The sequence below is a fragment of the Crocuta crocuta genome, unplaced genomic scaffold, assembly GCF_008692635.1.
Source record: "Crocuta crocuta isolate KB4526 unplaced genomic scaffold, BGI_CrCroc_1.0 scaffold26, whole genome shotgun sequence".
NCBI lineage: Eukaryota > Metazoa > Chordata > Mammalia > Carnivora > Hyaenidae > Crocuta > Crocuta crocuta.
The window spans coordinates 6,081,073-6,102,199 of NW_027532249.1; the positions used below are offsets into that span (position 1 = coordinate 6,081,073).

General features: G+C 40.2%; 2 protein-coding genes across 9 annotated transcripts in view; one reads left to right on the forward strand and one right to left on the reverse strand.

The window, feature by feature from the left end:
* Window positions 1-21,127, reverse strand: part of ARHGAP28 (Rho GTPase activating protein 28) — a 220,910-nt gene that overhangs the window by 39,004 nt on the left and 160,779 nt on the right. For 5 of the 6 annotated variants that reach the window (XM_077778096.1, XM_077778094.1, XM_077778098.1 and 2 more), the window contains exons 6-11: window positions 11,700-11,750; window positions 10,937-11,021; window positions 8,954-9,096; window positions 6,211-6,376; window positions 6,013-6,104; window positions 3,581-3,658 (exon numbers count right to left, since the gene is read on the reverse strand). In XM_077778096.1, the coding sequence (XP_077634222.1) occupies window positions 3,581-3,658; window positions 6,013-6,104; window positions 6,211-6,376; window positions 8,954-9,096; window positions 10,937-11,021; window positions 11,700-11,750 (615 nt within the window). The remainder of the gene's footprint in view (window positions 1-3,580; window positions 3,659-6,012; window positions 6,105-6,210; window positions 6,377-8,953; window positions 9,097-10,936; window positions 11,022-11,699; window positions 11,751-21,127) is intronic. The other variant, XM_077778095.1, reaches the window with a different exon arrangement.
* LOC144243064 (uncharacterized) overlaps window positions 19,957-21,127 on the forward strand; it is a 1,504-nt gene continuing 333 nt past the window's right edge. For all 3 annotated transcript variants that reach the window (XM_077778102.1, XM_077778101.1, XM_077778103.1), the window contains exons 1-3: window positions 19,957-20,134; window positions 20,396-20,555; window positions 20,907-21,007. In XM_077778102.1, coding sequence (XP_077634228.1) covers window positions 20,036-20,134; window positions 20,396-20,555; window positions 20,907-20,983 — 336 coding nt within the window. In that variant the 5' untranslated portion in view covers window positions 19,957-20,035 and the 3' untranslated portion in view covers window positions 20,984-21,007. The remainder of the gene's footprint in view (window positions 20,135-20,395; window positions 20,556-20,906; window positions 21,008-21,127) is intronic.

The window sequence follows — 21,127 nt, forward strand, 5'->3', positions numbered from 1 at the left end:
GGAGAGAGAGAGAGAGAGAGAGAGAGAGAGAGACAGCATGAGCAGGGGAGGGTCAGAGAGAGAGGGAGTCACAGACTGAAACAGGCTCCAGGCTCTGAGCTGACAGCACAGAGCCCGACGCGGGGCTCGAACCCACGAACCGCGAGATCATGACCTAAGCGAAAGTCGGACGCTTAACCGACTAAGCCACCCAGGCGCCCCACGTGACTACCATTCTAACCTGTCAGCTGTTCCCTGTAGCTTAAGAGGCAATGTGGCTCCAGCACGAAGAACAGGCTCTATGACCAGACCCTTTAGGTTATCATCCCAATCCTACAACTGACTAGTTCTAAGGTCTGTCCCCCACATCATTTCTCACTGTGTTATAGAGATACCAAAATGACCTCATAGAGATTAAGTCAGATCTTACAATGTAAAGCTCAGGGGAGAGAGCTCGCCACATAGTAAACGCTCAATAAATACTGGCTGCTCATAACACCCCCCTCCTCTTGGTCTGTAATAACCTTTAGTGTTATTACTATGGGGAATCCATGCATATGCAGTTGTTTGCGTCATAGTATCTCTTCCTCTTGTTTGGATGGCCAGTATAAACAAAACAGAGAAAGAATGTCCTCTCGTCCTTTTGACTAAAGCAAACCGAGGGACAGAGGGGCAGAGCTGACATTTCCACCATGGTGTTAAATACGAAGCCGTATAAACCAGGCATTGGATTTAGTTTGCCAAGGACAGGAGGCATATAACGTTTAAAGAAGTCATGTTTTCTGTCCAGTGTTAATGAGAACACTAGGCAGGGGTCAGATGCCACGTCCTTAAATCTGCTCTGGGCAAATACACAATCTGCTTCCATTTCGGAGGCAGTTTTATGAAAATGCAAATGACCCACCTTTGGCTTCAAAAACCAGCTCAGGAAGGGAAACTAGCAGACCAGGTAACATAATTATGAAACACTGAAAGCAGCTAGTCGCAAAAAAAGAGAACTTCGCATGTCAAACAGTCTGCCTTCTTCCATAAAATGTATTCCCCAGTGTTTGGCTCAAATTTCTGTCATTTTTGGAAGAGAAAATCATTGGAAACACCAAAGCATTAAATTGGTTCCAAATGAGCTGAGGCCTCAAATACAGGAATGGGCTCCACTGCTGTGTTCCCTGTGCGGTCAGAGCTAGCAGCTTCCCCCCAGGGCTGCATCCCTGTTCATCTCACCAGGCCCTGAAAGTAAAAACCTGGGCCTGGATTGTTCATAATGATACATTAGTGTTAGCGTCATCCATTTGGCACAATTCAAGGATAATTATAATGGTTACATTTTTTAACTGTCTTTCCCCAAGCACATTCCTAGAAAAATAGTCTAACAGATGAATTTACAAAAGTAGTTTAAAGCCTGAACAAAGGAGAGAAATAAAAGACCCCTTTAATATATCAAGTTACAATGTCTTTCTAACTACGATATTCCCTGGTTTCTGTTCACTGGCCCAGACTTCTTTCACATTGGTTTTTCTGGAGCTCAAACCATGAAAACATCTGGATTACATTTTCAGACTAATAAGAGCTGGAATAAATAGGCTGAAACTACATAAAACCGATTAGGGGAGAAAAGGGACTTTTCCCTAACTGTGGTTCAGGAATGCATGTGCCTATAAGAATACTCTTGAAGGGATTATTAGCCTCTGGTAAGCTAGTCAAAGATTATCTAAAGAAAAGTAACTTGTGCTATGGGCTTAAACTTGTGCAAACAACAGATGTTGTGTACGGTCGACTCCTTTTGCTTATTTTGAAAAAAGAGAGTTTTAAATCATTTCCATTATGTTTTACACACACACATACGCAGGCCAGGAAGAATGTGCAGATGCAGATTCCCAATTATGGAAAAAGGTTTAGGGGAATGAAGTCTAATTCTGTCTAGGAAATTTGTTTCCCTGACTTCACTTTGGTTCTCTGACCCTACAGATACAACACTTTCATTCTCTGATTCAGGGTACATATAACAACCATACCCCTGAGAACCTGAGACAAAAAGTAGACTCAATTTAGGAAGAATAAACCTTGGGGCACCTGGGTGGCTCAGTTGGTTACGTGTCCGGCTCTTGATTTTAGCCCAGGTCGTGATCTCACAGTTTGCAAGACTGAGCCCCTTGTCAGGCTCTGCGCTGACAGCACAGAGCCTGCTTGGGACTCTCAGTCTCTCTCTGCCCCTCCCCTGCTTGTGTTCTGTCTCTCCCTCTCTCAAAATAAATAAAAATTAAAACAAAAAAGAAAGAATGAATAAATCTTGAGGAGCCATTAGGGTTTTTCTTGCCTTTCAAATGACCCTGTGCCAGCACTTAGCACCCTCCATTCCCAGGGAGGTCACGTAGTGTACTGCTCAGATCTCCCTTGCAAAACAAGCTATCTGCATAAAATAATGCAGGGGACTCCCAGCCAGCCGATCCCCCTCCCCTGCCCCTGCAGTTAACACCAGCTCTTCTGCCTCACCCCTTCCTCACAGGAAGCCTGGCGGCGACCAAGTGTGGTGTGGGAGCTGGCACCTGGCCCCGCGGCCAGGTGGGGTGACAGGGAAGGACAGCATCAGCCCTGCAGCGGGTCTGAAGCGCAGCCTGCCCAGCCCTGCAGCAGCTCTACGTGCAGGGAACCCTCTTCCACTCCTGACTCCGTCTCAGTATCTCCCAACAGACACAACTGGTTTACTTTCAGTTTCCACTGACAAAAACAGCTCATCGCACCTCTAAATAAAAACTCTGATGTCTCTGATACAAATAGGATTGACCAAAACACATGCTAAAGTGAATTAATGAAGAGATACTCTTCCACATCTACATGTTGCAACCAAGTTAACTTTTCCCTCATCTTGAGGCTTTCTTACTCAAGGACTGATTGTTTAAAACTGCTCAGGTTCTCACGGCCAGGGAACGGTCTGAGAAGAGTGGGACTCCTTCTTGTGATGCACCCCCCCCCCCCCNGAAGGGCTTACTGGAAATTTCTAAGAAAGTTTTTCAGTGATTCTCTCCTTATGGCACTGTACAGTTGGCCACCATATAGAAGTAAGAAAGCAAAGCCAAAGGATCACACTCCCCGCGTGGTTCTGTATGTAGAAATTCACATAACCTTGAATGGAACTGGGCTGAGTGACTATCCCAGTGGTGAGCACTATTCCTACACATTCTTATAAGGACGTCCATGAAAAGCCGAAGAATGTTTCTCAGTTCAAAGCAACTGACAATGGAAACAGGGCTCATGTAACGTCGGGTTGGTGAATTCCATGACTGAGAGGAACACAGCCAACTAAAATGTTTAACCCAGAAAACAATGCTGGGACAGTTCAACTTTTCCAAACTAAAGAAAGATAAGCGGCAGTTTTTGATGGTGAACTGGTATGTTGTTTCGCTGTTGTTGGTTTTTTATTGTTGTTGTTTTAATTTAAAAGGATATACATTTAATCATAGATATCCAGGAACATGAGATAGGACCAAGTGGTCCTACTGTCAACAGCAACGACAACAACAACAAAGGACTTGCTCCCTGGGGCCTGTCTGAACCAGGTCCAGTTGGCTTAGATCTCTAACTAGAAAGAGAAAATCTTCAGTACCTTGACTTTGGCAGTGCATCCGGAAAGTCGAAAAATTCCTTCAGATTCCAGGCCTGATTCCTCGACTTTCTCAAAAAACTAGAAAGCAATGATAAGTTATAAAAATAAATACCTCCATATAATTATAAACATCTGAAATAATAATGATGGTGACAACAATCAATAAATTACCATGCATGTATATGTGGCTCATACTTGAATGCTTTGTTCAATGTTTACAACCGACTCTGAAGTCAACAGTGGCCTCCAATTTGCAAATGAAGTGGAGAGTGAGAACCTCCTGTGGCTTTCCCAAAACCAACCTCAAGGGTAATGGCACTGTCTCCCAAGCCTGTGCTGCTGACCACTAAAGTACGAGGCCACTTGCCCAATTTAAGATCTAACTGCTCTCTCTTTCTGCAGGTGGACCAATGGGAAAGATTCTAAATTTGCTATTATTAGATGCAAACCACTTTAGCTGAGAGACTATAGGAATCCTACCGATATGACCAAGGAGGTAGAAACTGTAAACGTTTACACCTCTCATGAGTACCCATGGCGATGATGATGATGATGATGACGATGTTGTGAAAGTAGTAATAATACCTAACATTTATTGTGCACTTAACTGTGTCAGATACCCCATTCTCAGCACTTCGCATCTATTAGCTCATGTAATCCTCACACTGATCCTATGAGGCAGGTGCTAACCACACCTCATCCGACTGCTGAGGAGACTAAGGCGTGGAAAGGGTAAATAACTCGCCCATGTTCACACAGCAGAAGGAAGACCCAGAGTCTCTGCTATTTTCCCTTCAAGAAATGATGGTGCCTGGAACTAAGGTAGTTCTCATAGGATATGGAGAGAAATGGATATTTAGGCCAAAGAAATATGTCCATAAAAAAGACGCTCCTGTAGGAGTAGACGAATAATACCTATAGCTGTCTTCAATGAGGAACTCTTGACCACAAGGGGAGTAATAGCTAACATTTATTGAGTTGCTAACATGATATAAATCAAAATTGAGTTGAAGTAGCATTTATTATGTACCTTCCATTTGCTAAGTTTTGTGCTAGGTTTTTGCATCTACACAATAATATAAATTCATGTGTTGAATCTTCTCAGTCTTAGATTTTTTATGTATTGTTTTCAAATTGTGTCCTTTACACAGAGGACAGAGGTCATAACTCTAGTTCTAATTCAAGGAAGGAAAGAAAAATCTTAGTGTCACCATGGACTTCGGCTGTGGGAGTACACGGTGCTCCCTCTCGCCCTTCCTCCTTGCTGGCTACATGTTCAAGGGTAAGGTATCTCCTCCTTCTGTGCCTCGGTGGCCTCAGCAGTAGAAGGGAGAAGAAACACAATCCCCTCTGGCTGCTTGCTGCTTGCTGCTGACTCCCCGTGCTAGGATATGGATGGCACCCAGGCAGGGGAGGCGCCCTACAGAGCTCCTGTGCACACTGGTGTGTCGCCAGCACCCTTTAGCTCTCCCGTCGCATCCCCCTTCTCCATCAGCAGCAATGAGTCACCTGACTTCAGGAGTAGCTCAATCTGAGGCATTGACAACAAAGTTCAGAGAGTACACAATAAAAGGTCATAGCATTGTTACGGTGAATAAAATAAGTATATGTTTCCTCAGTCAATTATTTTACTATGCTACTTATAAACTCAATCTAAAATGCAACAAGACTTGTGTTAGGGCTTGGAATTTTAAATGTGCCACTGGATGTCACTGTTGAATAGATGCATACTTGGGTAAACCAATGTAAGTTGTCAGCTATAGAACAACATATGGCTTAAAATCAAACCAACTATTGGGCAATTATGGTCCCAGAGATATTGGCAGATGACAGTTCAGATAATATTATTTTTCAAAACTCCCTTCTACCAAACTTCTTTGTTGTCTAAATATACCCTATCTTCCTAGTCATACCTGAAAACCACCAGGAAAGCTGATTTTTAGGCTTTATTAAGTTTTGGTTGGCGAATTCATTAAAATGATTACATATACATATTTAAAAACACCCACCCTGTGAGACAGCTCAGCAAATACTTGTATAATTAGTAAATGTATAGCTGATAATTAATGGTCAACTTGTATTCCAGAGAGAATAATTAAATACTAACATACAACATAGACACGTAATCTTTAGAAACTACTGGAGAAGACATAACAGAAGGAAGCCATGTAGAGAGCATCTGTGTCTGTCACCCAATGCTTTACGGTCAGACAGTATCACAGGCTCCACAAGTTCACAGCAAGGCAAACTGGCCCCAGCGCTGTGGGGATGCTATGCAGATGCATAAGGAACGCTGAAAATCACCAAGAGCCTGAGGCCTAAGAGGGCTTCAGTGTCTCTAAATCTAAAAGAGAATTCACCAGTGGGCTTATAGGTACCAAACTGCCCACATGAGGCTCTATCCTTTCCCCATTCATTTACAGTTCACTCACTTTTTGCAACACGAGCGGGACCTTCACTCCAGGGTCCTTCTTTCGGTCGTTGTCCAACAGGACTGTGAGCGGAACTCCAAATATCCCATTGTCTTCGTTGTAAAATGGGCAAGAAAGAAAGGAAAAAAGAATCAGAAAAGCGCTATCTTACTCCAGTGTGCCAAAGCATTAAAATCAGAAGAAACCGGTCTCAACTACCTCGTCCTTTAACTCTCTCAGTTTTGTTTCTTTTCAGTTGGATTCCAAAGGCATCAAAAAAGGCAGTCAGTTCGATCAGAGACAGATGACGGATCTTCTTCATATCTTCGGCAGACAGGTCTCCTGCCTCAGTTAGGCCGAATCTGGTTTTCTGGACAATTAGTTTCTAGAATACACACGGAGGATATTTATTTTTTATGGCAAAGCAAAAGTATTACCCCTTCATCCAAACACCGCCTGGACATCCTAAATCTGTAGAGCAAACATGCTATTTGTAAGAAATCTGTGAGGAGCAAGCTGCATCACAGAAGATTATGAATGGTGTTTAGAACGTCTGCAGAACGCTCCTGTGCTACGTTAGGAATAAAGCCATGGGCTGAAGTGTACTATATAGCCTTGTCATCACAGCCATGAAAACTGGTTTCTCAAATAGACATCCTGTGTCGTGACCTGACGTCCCAGGCAAGACGGGGAATGTACCTACCATGGGCACATATGACCCAGGCACATAAGGCACAACAGCTAAGAGCACCCAGTAGAACTTTTGACATATTTTTGGGGGTGGGGGGGCCATCAGTCCTTCCATCCGGTGCTACCTATGCTCTTCTGCAAACCCTAAAAGACAAAGGAGTCTCCCTACTGAATCTTACTGCATATGCCTGCTGAGACAGCAGTTACTCTACCTGGAAAATCAAACGGAGAGGACTCCAAATGTTCCTAACAAGGGAAAATACATCGAAAGTGCCAAATAATCATCCTATCGGTTTTGAGACAATGATATTGCTATATTTTCCCTTTCCGCAATACGAAACAGTAAAATGACAACAAAAAGTCTTCGACAGTCCAGAAATACTCTGAAGACTCTAATAAGATCTTTTAAGGGAGAGATTGTTCTCCTATAATAGCCACAAGCATGCTTTGCTCTCAAAAAAACCTGCTATTGAAAAAAAAATGCTAAAGTAGAAAAATCCCAGTTATTTGAATTACAAGGCTTTGCACATGCTCCATAGGGACTCCCTCAAATAGAGCTTTCTTGAGGTTTTGAAACCAGCCACTCAGTCATTCACTCGTTCATTCAGTTAACAATTGTTCTGTGGAACCTCAAGTATTTTAAAATTAAAACAACAAAATGCAGAATGTGGTTTGGGGCAACTTTGTCTTATAAAGCTTGGCTGTTTTACCCTCTTTCTGAGACCAAGGCCCCACAGAAGGGTAATAGACAGCAACAACAAGAGAGACCAGAACTGCAATTATTCATGGAGTGACCACTTGCTAAATCCCATGCAAAGTTCTTCATTGGAAACTGACCTGCACCCCAGATGACCCAAATCTCAGAAGCAGACAGACAGCCTGGATGAGGGAACTGGGGGCCAGCATCCTCTCCTGGATGATCCTCGAAAGATTAGGAGGGCCTCCCGGAAACCAGAGTTCCACTGGATTTCCTTTTTGCCCCGGAATACTCCTGTGCCCTCGAACATGGAAACTGCTTAGGGACCAGGAGGAGTTTTGGAGTCAGACATACATAGGTTTAAATCCTCTTTCTATTTCCTACTTGTTGAGAGGGGCTTTGGATATACTACTTAACTTCTTTGGGCCTCAGTTTTCTTTTTTCCTTTTTAACATTTATTCATTTTTGAGAGACAGAGAGAGACGGTGTGAGTGGGGGAGAGGCAGAGAGAGGAAGACACAGAATCTGAAGCAGGCTCCAGGCTCTGAGCTGTCAGGACAGAGCTCGACATGGGCCTTAAACTCAAGGACCGTGAGATCATGACCTGAGCTGAAGTCAGATTATTAATCGACTGAACCACCCAGGTGCCCATGGGCTTCAGTCTTCTCAGCTGTAAAATGGGAGCAGTCCAGGATGATTACAATGAGGATACCTAATACACCATCAGGCTACTAGAGGGCACTCAGCGAGCCTTACAGTTCTTGCCCTGCCCTCTTGCTCTCCTCCATCACGGAGTAGTTGTCTGGGAATGGCCCAGGCTGTCTAGGCAAAGGCTCTGCCAGTTTTTATGTGACCCATTCCCTTAGCCCTGAAACTGCCTGAGCCCTGCTCATCATGCCTCCAGCTCTGATCACCACAGAATATTCAGGGCTCTGCATCATGAACGTTTCACAAATCCATTTATTGAATAGCCAATAGATCACTGTAACATAGCTCTGGTAGTGGGCTTTCAGGATAAAACATCCTGGACACACACACACACACACACACACACACACACACACTGAGGCTTTCTGCATAATGAAGTCTATAGCTCTACTTGCCTATTCCATAATAACAATAGAAACTCTTGAGTCTATTTTTGATGAATTTTTAGTGCCTGCCCCATAAGTGCTCACTTCTTATTGAATGACTGTGACTTTCTTCAGTGCCCTCTTCTGATGTGTGGCTTCTAGAGGCACAAGTAGGTGTACAGTCAGAATCTGCACTAACCTATAAGTAAAGTAAGAATATAAAGTGTGTGAAAGCACACAAGCCAGGGAATCCTATTTCTTCTGTAAAACAGTATTCAAGCATACACCCTCATAACTCTTCCTCAACCCAGTCTTGCCAGGGACAGCCAGGCAGGCTGTGCACTGCACAATAAATGGTGCCCTGGTGTTATACAACACTGTTGCCTGTCCTCTCCCTCCACACACAGATGTTTTTATTTACTTATTTATTTTTTAAATACTAGTTTGTCCCATGGAAAAGTCACGGAAAGTTATCAGAATAATCATGAAAGGTTTTACATACAGTTAAAGCAAAGTCCTCTTTCTTAAAATCTGACTTCTTAAATTTGTTTCTTTTTGGAGCCTCTGTAACCATTTCTGAATAAGATACTTCGAAGGACAGCTCTTCAGTTTCTGGTAGAATGTTTTTTTCCAGATAATTGTCATCTAAAAAAAAAAGATGTATGATATTTTATAAGTCATTTAATCAATCACTATCATTTCCTATAAAATAAGCACAAAATATTTATAAGTTAACTTATAAGCATGTCAGAATGTTTACATCCAAGGAATAGCATCAGACTCACCCAGAAGACTTCAGTTAAATGATAATGTGGGGTCATCAGATTTCCTTCCCTATGAATGAATTTCTGTAGTCATTATCCAAACAAACTTTCTATTTCACCTGATGCTTTTAATCTTGGATTTTTTCTGCCTCATGAAAGGCACTAGAGAATTACTAGAGGAAAGCCCGCAAATGAGGTAATTCTGTTACCATGATAATATAGTTACGTCCATCTAAACCCAATGTTGCTCCTACTGGGGAAGCAGAAGCTTAAGGCAGAAGGAGGAAGGGCAGAGATTCCTGCCTAAATTCACTTCTCCTATTGTTTTTTTTCCCCAAACTATGGGATTTTTGTCTCTTAAGATTAAAATTCAATTTGGACTTCACTGCAAGGTTTGTTCCGGTAAATTAATCCAAAATCTTATGATTTAATTTAGTTACCTGACCTTGTGTGCTGTTTATGAAGAAACAGCCCAATGGGTGACAAGTAATGTCCCACATAAATATTTTCCTTGAGGTTGTCTAAAATTTAAGACCATAGATTCCTTGACCAAAAACAAGTGAATCCAGAAATCATCTGAGTAACCCTAAGTTCTGATTTCTGACTAAGATTTTGACTTGCCATCTTTTTTCATTGCTTGGGAAAAGTTTTCATATGCAATCAAAGACCAATTTGTTTACAAAAAAGAGAACTCCTCTCTTCTACCCTCTTCTATAGACAGGGACCAAAGGACAACCAAACAGGACAAAAGGAATAACAACAAAAAGAAACAATAGAAGACCCAAAGAATCTTACTTTAAAAACTAAATGGAGAAATTTGCAAATCAACAGATTGTAAAGTTCTGAACTGAAATACTAATCAAAAATACAGTAAATGGATGCAGTAAAAAACTAGGAAATGGCAAAGGGGGAGTTTTGATTTTCACTCCTCATACGGAGGCTTGCATTTAAAGTGGAAGAAGATGGATTGTTAAAGAATATTCTAACTTCTTATAGCTTTATACACAGAGGTTTTGGAGAGTGGTGATTACAGTGCTCCAAACCAACAAACCACCCAAGTAGAGTTTTACCTTTTAGAGGCGTGACTTGAACTGAATAACAAATATCAGAACATTTTCATCACCCCAACGCATTTGAATTTTGAAGTTAATGCTGAAAGTGTGAATCCCTGTTGTATACAAGAAGAGGTACATATTTAGGGAAAAGGTCAAGGACTCACCAGAGTAGGACCTCGAAGGAGGATTTTGGATTCCATACTGAGCCCCTGAGGCATGCCCAACGCTCAAGTGGAAGAGGCCCAATTAGAAGCTAAGTCTGTAACCTTGTGTGTCATGAGCTTCTCTGGTGCTGCTTACACTTGAGCATAAGCAGAGATTTCTGGAAGTATCCTACTTCCTGGCCCACTTGCCAACTATTAAGCAGATCCAGATTACTTGTGAAACAGATCTCAAATCAAAGACACAACCCAAGTGAGTACTTTCTAAATGATGTGATGGTGGTGAAGGAGAAAAAGATTCTGCTTCCAATTTGGCTCAATTAATTTTGGCTGGTGTGACAGAATGGGGTGTTTGGAGCTGGCAGGGAGTGGGTGCTGGAGTGACAGAACCAAAATGGAAAGAAAAACACTCTGCCCTGGCAAAGTTACTGCCAAGTGTACTGAGTGCCAGAACAAAAGCAAGAAGACACAGCCTAAGTCCCATCGAGAAGGAGGTGTCACTCACCACTCACTGCATTCTGAACTGATGGTCCAGGGTCTGGAGATCCATTGGAATGAACTGGGAGAGCTGGAATGGTCTCCAGTATGGACTGTGAAACAAGGGAAGACATTTTATCATATAAGCACGGGCTGCCTCACATCTCGATCTGGTTTACGTTCTGCAGTTTACAAAAGTTCTTTTTACACCAAGAGATTCTTGCTTTCATACAGGGCCTGCACCTCATTTCCTGCTCCTGTGTTCAATCCAGACCTGTATAGCTCACACAGGCTTCTCAAAGGAGAACTGTGTCAAGGTCAAAGTAACTATGTCTTCTTAGCTCTGGAGAATTTGCTATTCGTATCCTTCCTAACATGTAGAAATTACAATGCTTGATGTCACCTAGTTTGCCAATTGCAGTATTTATTATTTTTGGTGCAGCAGCCACACATTTTGGGCTTAAATTCTAGGTGATGGAGGCACTTTGATTGCTCAGTCAGTTAGGCATCAGAATTAGGCTTAGGTCATGACCTTATGGTTTGTAAGTTCAAGCCCCACATCGGGCTCTGAACTGACAGTGTGACAGTGTGGAGACTGGCTGGGATTCTCTCTCTCCCCTTCTCTTTCTCTCTGCCCCTCCCCCACCTGTACCCATGCTCTTTCTCAAAACTCTCTCAAAATAAATAAATAAACTTAAAAAAGAATTCCAGGTGATGACATAGCTACATGGCTAACAGAAAGGACCCTGGGACCAAACTGCTGGGATTCTAATCCAGGCTCCCCGACCTACTGTGCAACTTTGAGCAAGCCACTTGAGTTCTCTATTGCTTAGTCTGCTAATCTATAAAATGAAGATGGTAATAGAACATTCAAAGAGTTATTATGAATTTTAAGTGACTTTTCCTGTATAAATTACATCAAACAATATCTGATACACACTGAGCACAATATGAGGGTTGGCTACTCTTGACAATCAACATATTAATTCCTTCACAACAAAATACAGAGTGAGAGTAACTACCAAAAGCCTAAATATGCTTTCTAGTTCAGTTTCTAATTTGCTGCTTTCTTCACTGAGATCCTGCCAAAGCATTGCCCTCCCCTGCGATATTGTCAGAAGCTGAGTATCTTTCTAAAGCCCCATGAAACAAGTCAACTGCTCAAGTATGGATGGGTGCTGGTAAAAAAAAATTTATACACAAGTATACCATTTCTGTCAATATAAATTTTAATGTGGGAGTTATTATCTCTGAATGTTTGTGACGATGAAAATCTGCTATTCAATCAGCAATATTTTATGGTACTATTCAATATAAAGTCTATTCATTTTTTCCAGAGCCTGATGTTATTTCTTTTATTCTCATATTTATTTAGCAATAACTGAACACCTGCTTCATGAAAGATCCTTTATCATATGTATGAATTACACAAGGGAAGTCTAGATTTTTGAGACTTGTGTGCTCTTTTTCCTTTTTTATCTCAAAGGAGGTGACACACTTGTAATTGTGTAAAAATCATGTAAATACACGGCCAATTATTAAAACATGGATGCCCAATTACTGTAATTGGTAGGAGAATGAAAAGACATAAAAAGGTCTAAAGCCACACAACTGACTGCCAATCAGATTTATGGTGGCTCTCAAAACTAATCTGTACACTCAAATCCTTAAAATGATATGGACCACTTTTCAGTGGTCTTCGGAAGTTTTCCAAAAAGAAATGCTTTCTCAAACTTTTAAATGACTCACCTGTGATAGACAACAGTCTTGAAAACGGAGAGACATTTATTTACAGTCTGAAACTGATGGTTTGGGATGCTTAAAGCCTACTAAATGCCAATTTCTTAATCTGTGAAGTAGAGAAGGGTCCACCTGCAGAGTTGGTTTGCTTGGCCTGAGGCCAACCTACTGGCCAGAAGGCATGCCTGCCCTTTGTAATGTAAATGACTGTGCGACTGTCTTGCAGGAGGCAGAAGTTTAAATGGTGATCCCTGCTCTTGAGCTATTCATAATGAGGACTACAGAGTAACATTTATAAAACATTATTAAAAAAGAATCAAGCCACTGTTCAGAGCTGATTTCTACAACTGTGTGTTTATTGGAGGGTAATGGAGAGGGAAGAGGTGCCGCCTGGAAGGGTTTCACCCAGAGGTGGATAAACTGGCACTGGAATTCAAAGCTTGAGGGAAAGGACTGAGAGAGCCAGAGGAGGCTGGCAAAGGCCTTCAGGCCTGCAATGGAGTTAGAAAGTTCAGGTACGGAAACACCTGAAACATTTCAGCAACCCTTGAATTGTGGAGAGACTGGTTTGCCAGCAGTTGAGGCAAGGTATTATAAAAATCTGAGAAATAAATTAGTCAAGACAGTCAACTCAAATGATGGAAGGCTCAGAAAGCAGGTAGAGGAGCTGAGACTCCCATAAGGGTTAAACCAAAACAGAACAGAACAAACAAAAGAACATTCATGTGTTAAAGCAGAGGAATGATATGGTAAGAATGAAAAAGGAAGATAAACCTGCCAATAAATGGACCTTGAGTTTTGAAGTAGGTTGACTGAAAAGGCTAGGTGCTTGGTATTTATAGTTTGAAATCATCCATTCATCTATTAAACATACTAACACTAGCATCATTTTTAAATTATTACTAGTTATTTTAATCTATTTCAAACATTAATGCCATTCCTACCTAAAACACACCTCCTCTGCTTGTCCATAACAGACCCTACCGTTTCCCCATGTGGCTGACTGACCACCAGAGGCTGGGCTCCACCTGGTAAGGAGCGGCAACATTTTCCAGCCAGTGAATCACGCAGCACTGGGATTGGAGAGTATCATTTATGGGGGATGATGATTTTAGATTCCAACCTGTGAAAGGTTGGCACTATCTGCTAGAGTTCTCTCAAAACTAGAGTTTGACAGTACGCTATTTCCTTCACATTACAGAAACACCATACCAAACATTTTCCATGTTCATTACTTACAGGAATGTTTCTGACCTTCCTGACCGGCTGCTTCCTTTTTCCTCAAGGTCTGAGTGTGTGTGTGTTATACCTCGATGTACAAAAGTTGCCTTGAGTCAATACAGACAGTAAGGTTCCCCTTCTTCCTCTTCTGCACCTGAGATCAGAACTGATAAATCTACATCTTACTAAATTCTCCAAAACTACACATTTTTTTGAAACTGAAGTGTAATTAACACATGGTGTTCTATTAGTTTCAGGTATCCAATATAACGATTCAATACTTCTATATATGTCTCAGTCCTTGTCGAGGTAAATGTACTCCTCATCCCCTTTATTTCACTCACCCCCCCCACCTCCTCTCTGCAACCTCAGTTTGTTTTCTGTACTTCAGAGTCTGGTTTTCTGTCTCTTTTTTTAAATTTTGTTCATTAGTTTTGTTTCTAAAATTCCACAGATGACTGAAATCACACAGTATTTGTCTTTCTCTGTCTAACTTATTTCACTTAGCATTATACCCTGTAGGCCCACCCATGTTGTTGCAAATGGCAAGATCTCATTCTTCTTTATGGCGGAGTAACATTCCATTGTATACATATATGCTGCATCGGCTTTATCCATTCATCTATTAATGGACACTTGTGTTGGCTCCATATCTTAGCTATTGTAAATAATTCTGCAAACATAGGGGCGTATGTATCTTTTTGAATTAGTATTTTTTTCCTTTCAGTAAATACCCAGTACCCTAGAGATAAACTTAAATAAGCCACATTCACTGACAAATATGCAATCAATTTTAAAATAAAACATATAATAATAATTACAAAATCTATCCAAATGTGAATTTAAAGGCATTCCAATGATATCTTAGATAAAAAATTAAATCACATGTGAAATTATAAGCTAAATGTTAGACAATAAGAACAATAAATTCCAAAAATCCATGATAAAAGCTAAAGTATTATTCAGAGATTAATTCTTAGCATTAAATCTAAATAAGAAAGATCAAAAATAAATATGTTTATAATCCAAGAGACTAGAAAAAAATATACAAGACCAAGAATGAATGAAAAAATAAAGATTAAATAAACTAACACAATAGAAAAAGTAAGCTTCAATAAAAAAGACAGTCTCTTTAGCAAATAGTGTTGGGAAAACTGGACAGCAATGTGCAGAAGAATGAACCTGGACTACTTTTTTTACACCATACACAAAAATAAACTCAAAAGGGATGAAAGACCTGAATAAAGACCTCAGATAAAGGGTTAGTATCCAAAATCTATAAAAGCTTATAAAACTCAACACCCAAAACACTAATAATCCAGTGAAGAAATGGACAAAAGACATGAATGGACACTTTTCCAATGAAGACATCCAGATGGCTAATAGACACATGAAAAGATGTTCAACATCATTCATTATTAGGGAAATACAAGTCAAAACCACAATGAAATACAACCTCACACCTGTCAGGATGGGTAAAATTAACAACTCAGGCAACAACAGATGTTGGTGAGGATGTGGAAAAAGGGGAACACTTTTGCACTGTTGGTGGGAATGCAAACTGGTGCAGCCACTCCGGAAAACAGTATGCAGATTCCTCAAAAAGTTAAGAACAGAGCTACCCTAAGGCCCAGCAACTGCATTACTAGGTATTTATCCAAAGGATACAAAAATGCTGATTCAAAGGGGCACATGCAGGGGCACCTGAGTGGTTTAGTTGGTTAAGCATTTGACTTCGGTTCAGGTCATGATTTCATGGTTGATGAGTTAGAGCCCCATGTCGGGCTCTGTGTTGACAGCTCAGAGCCTGAAGTCTGCTTCAAATTCTGTGTGTGTCTCTCTCTCTGCCCCTCCCCCACTTGTACCCTATGTCTCTCTCTCTCTCTCAAAAATAAATACAACATTAAAAATTTTAGAAAAACCCAAAGGGGCACATGCACCCCAATGTTTATAGCAGCACTATGAACAACAGCAAAATTAGGGAAAGAGCCCAAATGTCCACCAACTGATGAATGGATAAAGAAGATATGGTATATATATGCAATGGAGTATTACTCAGTGATTAAAAAGAATGAAGTTTTGCCATCTGCAACAATGTAGATGAATCTAGAATGTATTATGCTATGCAAAATCACTCAGCGAAAGAGAAATACCATTGATTTCAGTCATTTGTGGAATTTAAGAAACAAAACAGATAAACATAGGGGAAGGGAAAGAAAAATAAGGTAAAAACAGAGAGGGAGGCAAACCATAACAGACTCTTAAGTACAGAGAACAGACGGAGGCCTGCTGGAGGGGAGGGGGGTGGGGTGATGGGCTAAATGGGTGATGGGCATTAAGGAGGGCACTTGCTGGGAGGAGCACTGGGTGTTACACGAAGTGAAGAATCACTAAATTCTACTCCAAAAACCATTATTATACTATATAATAACTTGGATTTAAATAAAAATTTTAAAAATAATTATATCAGAAATGAAAAAGTAGGCTTCGTTAATTAAAGGCAGTGACTTCTTTAAATATATTGCTGATACATGGGGTGCCTGGGAGGCTCAGTCGGTTAAGTGCCCCACTTCGACTCAGGTCACACTGTCCCACATTGGGCTCTTGCTGACAGCTAGCTCACAGCCTGAGCCTGCCTCAGATTCTGTATCTCCCTCTCTCTCTGACCCTCCCCTGCTCATGCTGTGTGTGTGTCTCTCTCTCTCAGAAATAAGTTTTAAAAAGTTTAAAAAAATATTGCTGATACAGACAACTATTTCCATTCAAATTGGGATAAAAGACATAAATATTAGGAGTAAAAACAGGAGAAATAGCTACCTCACAGAAATTTTAAAAATTATATGCTTAAATAAATGTGTGTATATATTTGTATATGTGTGTATACACAAATATCTACATATATTAAAATGATAAATAAACTGGATGTTTTGCTAGAACAAACATGTATTACCAAAACTCATACCAGTTGGGATAAAAAGGAATAAAACTCCAAACCATATCCACTGAAAAATTAATCAAAGCACTATGTCTACATTAATGCCAGGCCTTGGGGGTTTCATAAACAAACTGCAATACAAATTTATATATAATGGATTTTATAGATTATATTTTTACACAAAAATGTCATATATGGATCCAAAATACTGAAAAAAAAATCAAATTATTTAACACATTCATACCAAGGTTACTATAACTCTGTAAAAATGAAAAGAAATTATATATCTAGGCTAATCCCACTTATTAGAATAGTGGTAAAAAATGCTAAAACTGGGGTGCCTGGGTGGCTCAGTTGGTTCAGTGTCTGACTTTGGGTCAGGTCATGATCTCACAGTCCATGAGTTCAAGCCCCACATCAGGCTCTGTGCTGACAGCTCGGAGACTGGAACCGGCTTCGTATTCTGTGTCTCCCTTTCTCTCTCTCTCTCCTCTGCTCACGTTCTGTTTCTCTCTTTCTCAAAAATGAATAAACATTAAAAAAATTTTTAATGCTAAAATAGTAGTAAATGATATATTTTGTAGTGTAATAAAATAATGTAACAATATAAGGGTTTATTTGTCAATAAAATTATAGCTCAATATTAGAAAGACTTATCAACAGAATCTCCTTAATTGCTTAAAGATGAAAAATATATTCATTTTAATAGACGATGAACAATTGTTTTATATCATTCAACCTCCATGTCTAATAAAAACAACTAGAAGTCTCAGAAACCTAGAACAAATAATATTCTACTTAACAATGAAACGTAAAAGAATTCATGGGAAAATCAAGAACTTATCAGAAGATCCTCATAATTATTATTCAATATAACAAGTGATTGTGTGTGGTCCAATAAAACAGAGAAAAGAAATAAAATGACTAGGGGCACCTGGGTGGCTCAGTCGGTTAAGCCTCTGACTTTGGCTTAGGTCATGATCTCATGGTTTGAGTTTGAGCCCCGCATCAGGCTCTCCACTCACAGCACAGAGCCTGCTTCAAATCCTTTCTCCTTCTCTCTGCCTCTTCCTTGTTCATTCTCTCTCAAAAATAAAAATAAATATTTTTTAAAAAAACTTAAAAAAAAGAAATAAAATGGCTATTTTAAAGACTGAGTCAAGAAAACTTTCACTCTTTCAGATGATATCTGTGCAACTTATAAAATCAAATGAAAAGTTTTTAGTAGTACGAAGAATTTTCAGAAAGGAAGCTATAAAATATATTTTTATGAGAAATCAAAAAATTTACTTCCCTTACACTGCCACAAAAACAAACTAGAAGTTTTCCTGAAAAAGATCTACCATTAACCTATCAATGAAAACTAGTAAGTTCCTAAGCAGTTAATCAATGAAAAAATGTGTAAGAAAGAATATTATGAACTTCTATTGAAGGACAGAATACATAAGTAAGTGGAAAGACAATTATTATTTCTCAAAGAGTCAATATTTTAAAATGTGAATTTTCTGCCCAACATTAATCTTTAAATTCAATAAAATTCTTAGTGAAGTTCTAACGAAATTTATTTAATGGGTGGTGAGATTGTCATCCTAAGCTCATTTGGAAGTAAAAAAATTTCTGAGAAGAAAGAAAATTTTGATCCAGAACAATGAGGGTGAAACACATCCCAACACATTTCAAAAACAAACTGCAGAGTCATAGTAATTACGATAGACCCCAGATGTACAGAGATTTCAATTATTGGAAAAGTAACAGTTCTAATGTATGTAAAAGATGAAAGATTGAAAAAAATATTGGTCAAGCCAAGGTTATCCTTTAGGAATAGATAAAGTTAGGTTATCTACTTTATAATGTTTCACAACAGAAACTCCAAGGGCAAGTCGTGGGGACCCTCTGAAGTCTTGAAGATGACAATGAAATGTCCTTGGGAATTCACCCTTCCAGGCAAGATTTACTTTATAGGTGTCATGGCCAGGACCCCTGAAGCTCTTGCTACCATTTCACTGAATTACTAGAAGAAACTGCAGAACCCACCTGGTATGCCACTGGCTCCTTATAATCAAGAATCAGGGAGGTCAAAATGTATTTCTCTGGTGGTAAGAAATTCTAGAATGATTTTCAGTATAGGTGCAGTAAGGGTTAAGTTCCCATCTCTCTTAGCAACTAACCGATTTGTTCAACATTTCTAAGTAAAGATATTCTGAGTAACAAACAATCCAAAGTCAGTCACATTGGAGATGGTACCAATCAGACTGTTTTGAGCCTCAAGACTGCTGATACTTTTATTTATATCACAATTAGCAATCAATCAGTTTTCAGGAAAAAAAATGAAAACAAAAATAAAATCTGAATGATTCACTTACTCCAGGAAACCACATCTGTAAATGCTACACAAGACCACTGTCTTACACTCTCAAGCTTTCAAGAATACTATTTGCAGACAATATATGCCTAATAAGGATTTGGTGAACGGATGAGTGGATTAATGAAAACCTAGAAAACAAGGCCTACCCCAAATCTTCCTCCTCAGCAACTCAATTATGTAACCATTCTGCTTCAAGTGCTACTTGGTGTGTGCACAGAACCACGTGCAGTCCTTTGTTGGCTTAGATAACATGCCTTGGGCGTAAAGTCAGCTAGAGAGAGAAAGACAAGGCGTCAGGCTGCGTCAGGAGCTTTTGTGTTAAATAGGAGATGTGGGGGAACCTCAGCAGGCGTTAAACAAGGCTTGCATTTTTATTTATTTCCTTATTTTACTATTTATTTATTTATTAATATAAGTTATTGTCAAGGTGGCTAACATATAGTGTATATATAGTGTGATCTTGGTTTTGGGGGTGGATTCCCATGATTCATCACTTACATATGACACCCGGTATTTATCCCAACAAGTGCCCTCCTCAATGCTTTGCATTTTTAGATCAATGACTTGCAGCTGGGGGAAGGATGAGTTTGAGGGGTTAAAGCTAAAGTCAGAGAGAGATCACTTAGGAGGCTACTTCAGTAATACAGTAAAGATGATAAGTTTCTGTACTAAGGAAGTAGTTACAGGAAAAGAGTAGAGTAGATATATTCTAGAATGTAGAATATTCTAGAACACAGAATATTCCTGAATGTAGAATGTAGAAATAATCTTTATAAGACGAAATCCATAGGTCTCAGAAAGGAGCACATGGAGGGCAGCTTGTAGGCAGAAGTGAGGCTAATGCTTAGGGATGGTACCCTGGGCACATGGCAGCGTCACCAGCTAAGAATATACAGGATCCTACGCAAAGCTTTAGGCAGGAGTCCCCAGTCACTGGGGCACAGCACAACTGTGAAAGATCTATGGTAGGTAACTCCTCATTTCTGTAGTCATCAGAGTATGAGTGACTTACTGTTTTCATCCCATCAGCACTGGAGAGCGTCTCTAAAACAGAGACATCCTCACTCATCTGTATTCCCATGCACAGTCTTAAATAGGAAAGCGGCAGCTGAATTTAGAACCAGTAGCTCAGACCCTGTGGGTAACCCTGAACCTATCTGTGCCTGTAGTGCTGTTGATAAGTTACCCGTTGACAAATGCCACTCACATTCTTTTCTGTTTCTTAGATGACCACTGTAACAAAGCAATCTCAAAACCAAAACCCTGAAAACACAACAGAAAAGCTCCTTCACCTGGGGCTAACAGCTGTCTCTCTGAACGATGGGAATCTGCTGCGTGTGTTGTGCATGCGAACATCAGCCATCCTTTCTCTCAAACTGGACACCAGTGAGAAAATACTGCCCAGAGGGACTTGTAAATGCGCCCCCTCTACTTGCCTGACTAATGGGCTCTTGCCTTCCAATCAACCTGCCATCAAAGAACCTCTATCTCATTTAACAGGGTCTCTCACTTCTTCTGGTCCATTGTATCCCCCCTCCCCCATGCCAGAGCAGCTACAGAGAGACCCCAGGTGGGGAACCTCAGGGGTTCTGGGGAGGGGGGATGATGAGACTTTCTGAGAAAGAAAAGTACAGAATCTGTCTGAAGTGGAGGATTTATATGGGTGTGATCTAAGGCTGGAAATGTAGAAGTAGTGCCTTCAATATCAGGGTGAGGGCTTTTTAATTTACCCTGCAGGTAAAGAGGACCTCTGGGTCAAATGGCAAAGACAGTTGGATCATTGGTGTGAACTCAGCCAACAGGACCAAATGTAACAAATTCCTCCGTGCTGGATACAGGTACAGAACATCCTTTGGGTTTCTGACCACAGTGGTATTAGTTTATGCAGCCCTCTTTTATAGTAAGATCTAGCCGTTCTTAGTTGTGAGTCTCCTACTTCCTAACTGTTCCAGCATTGT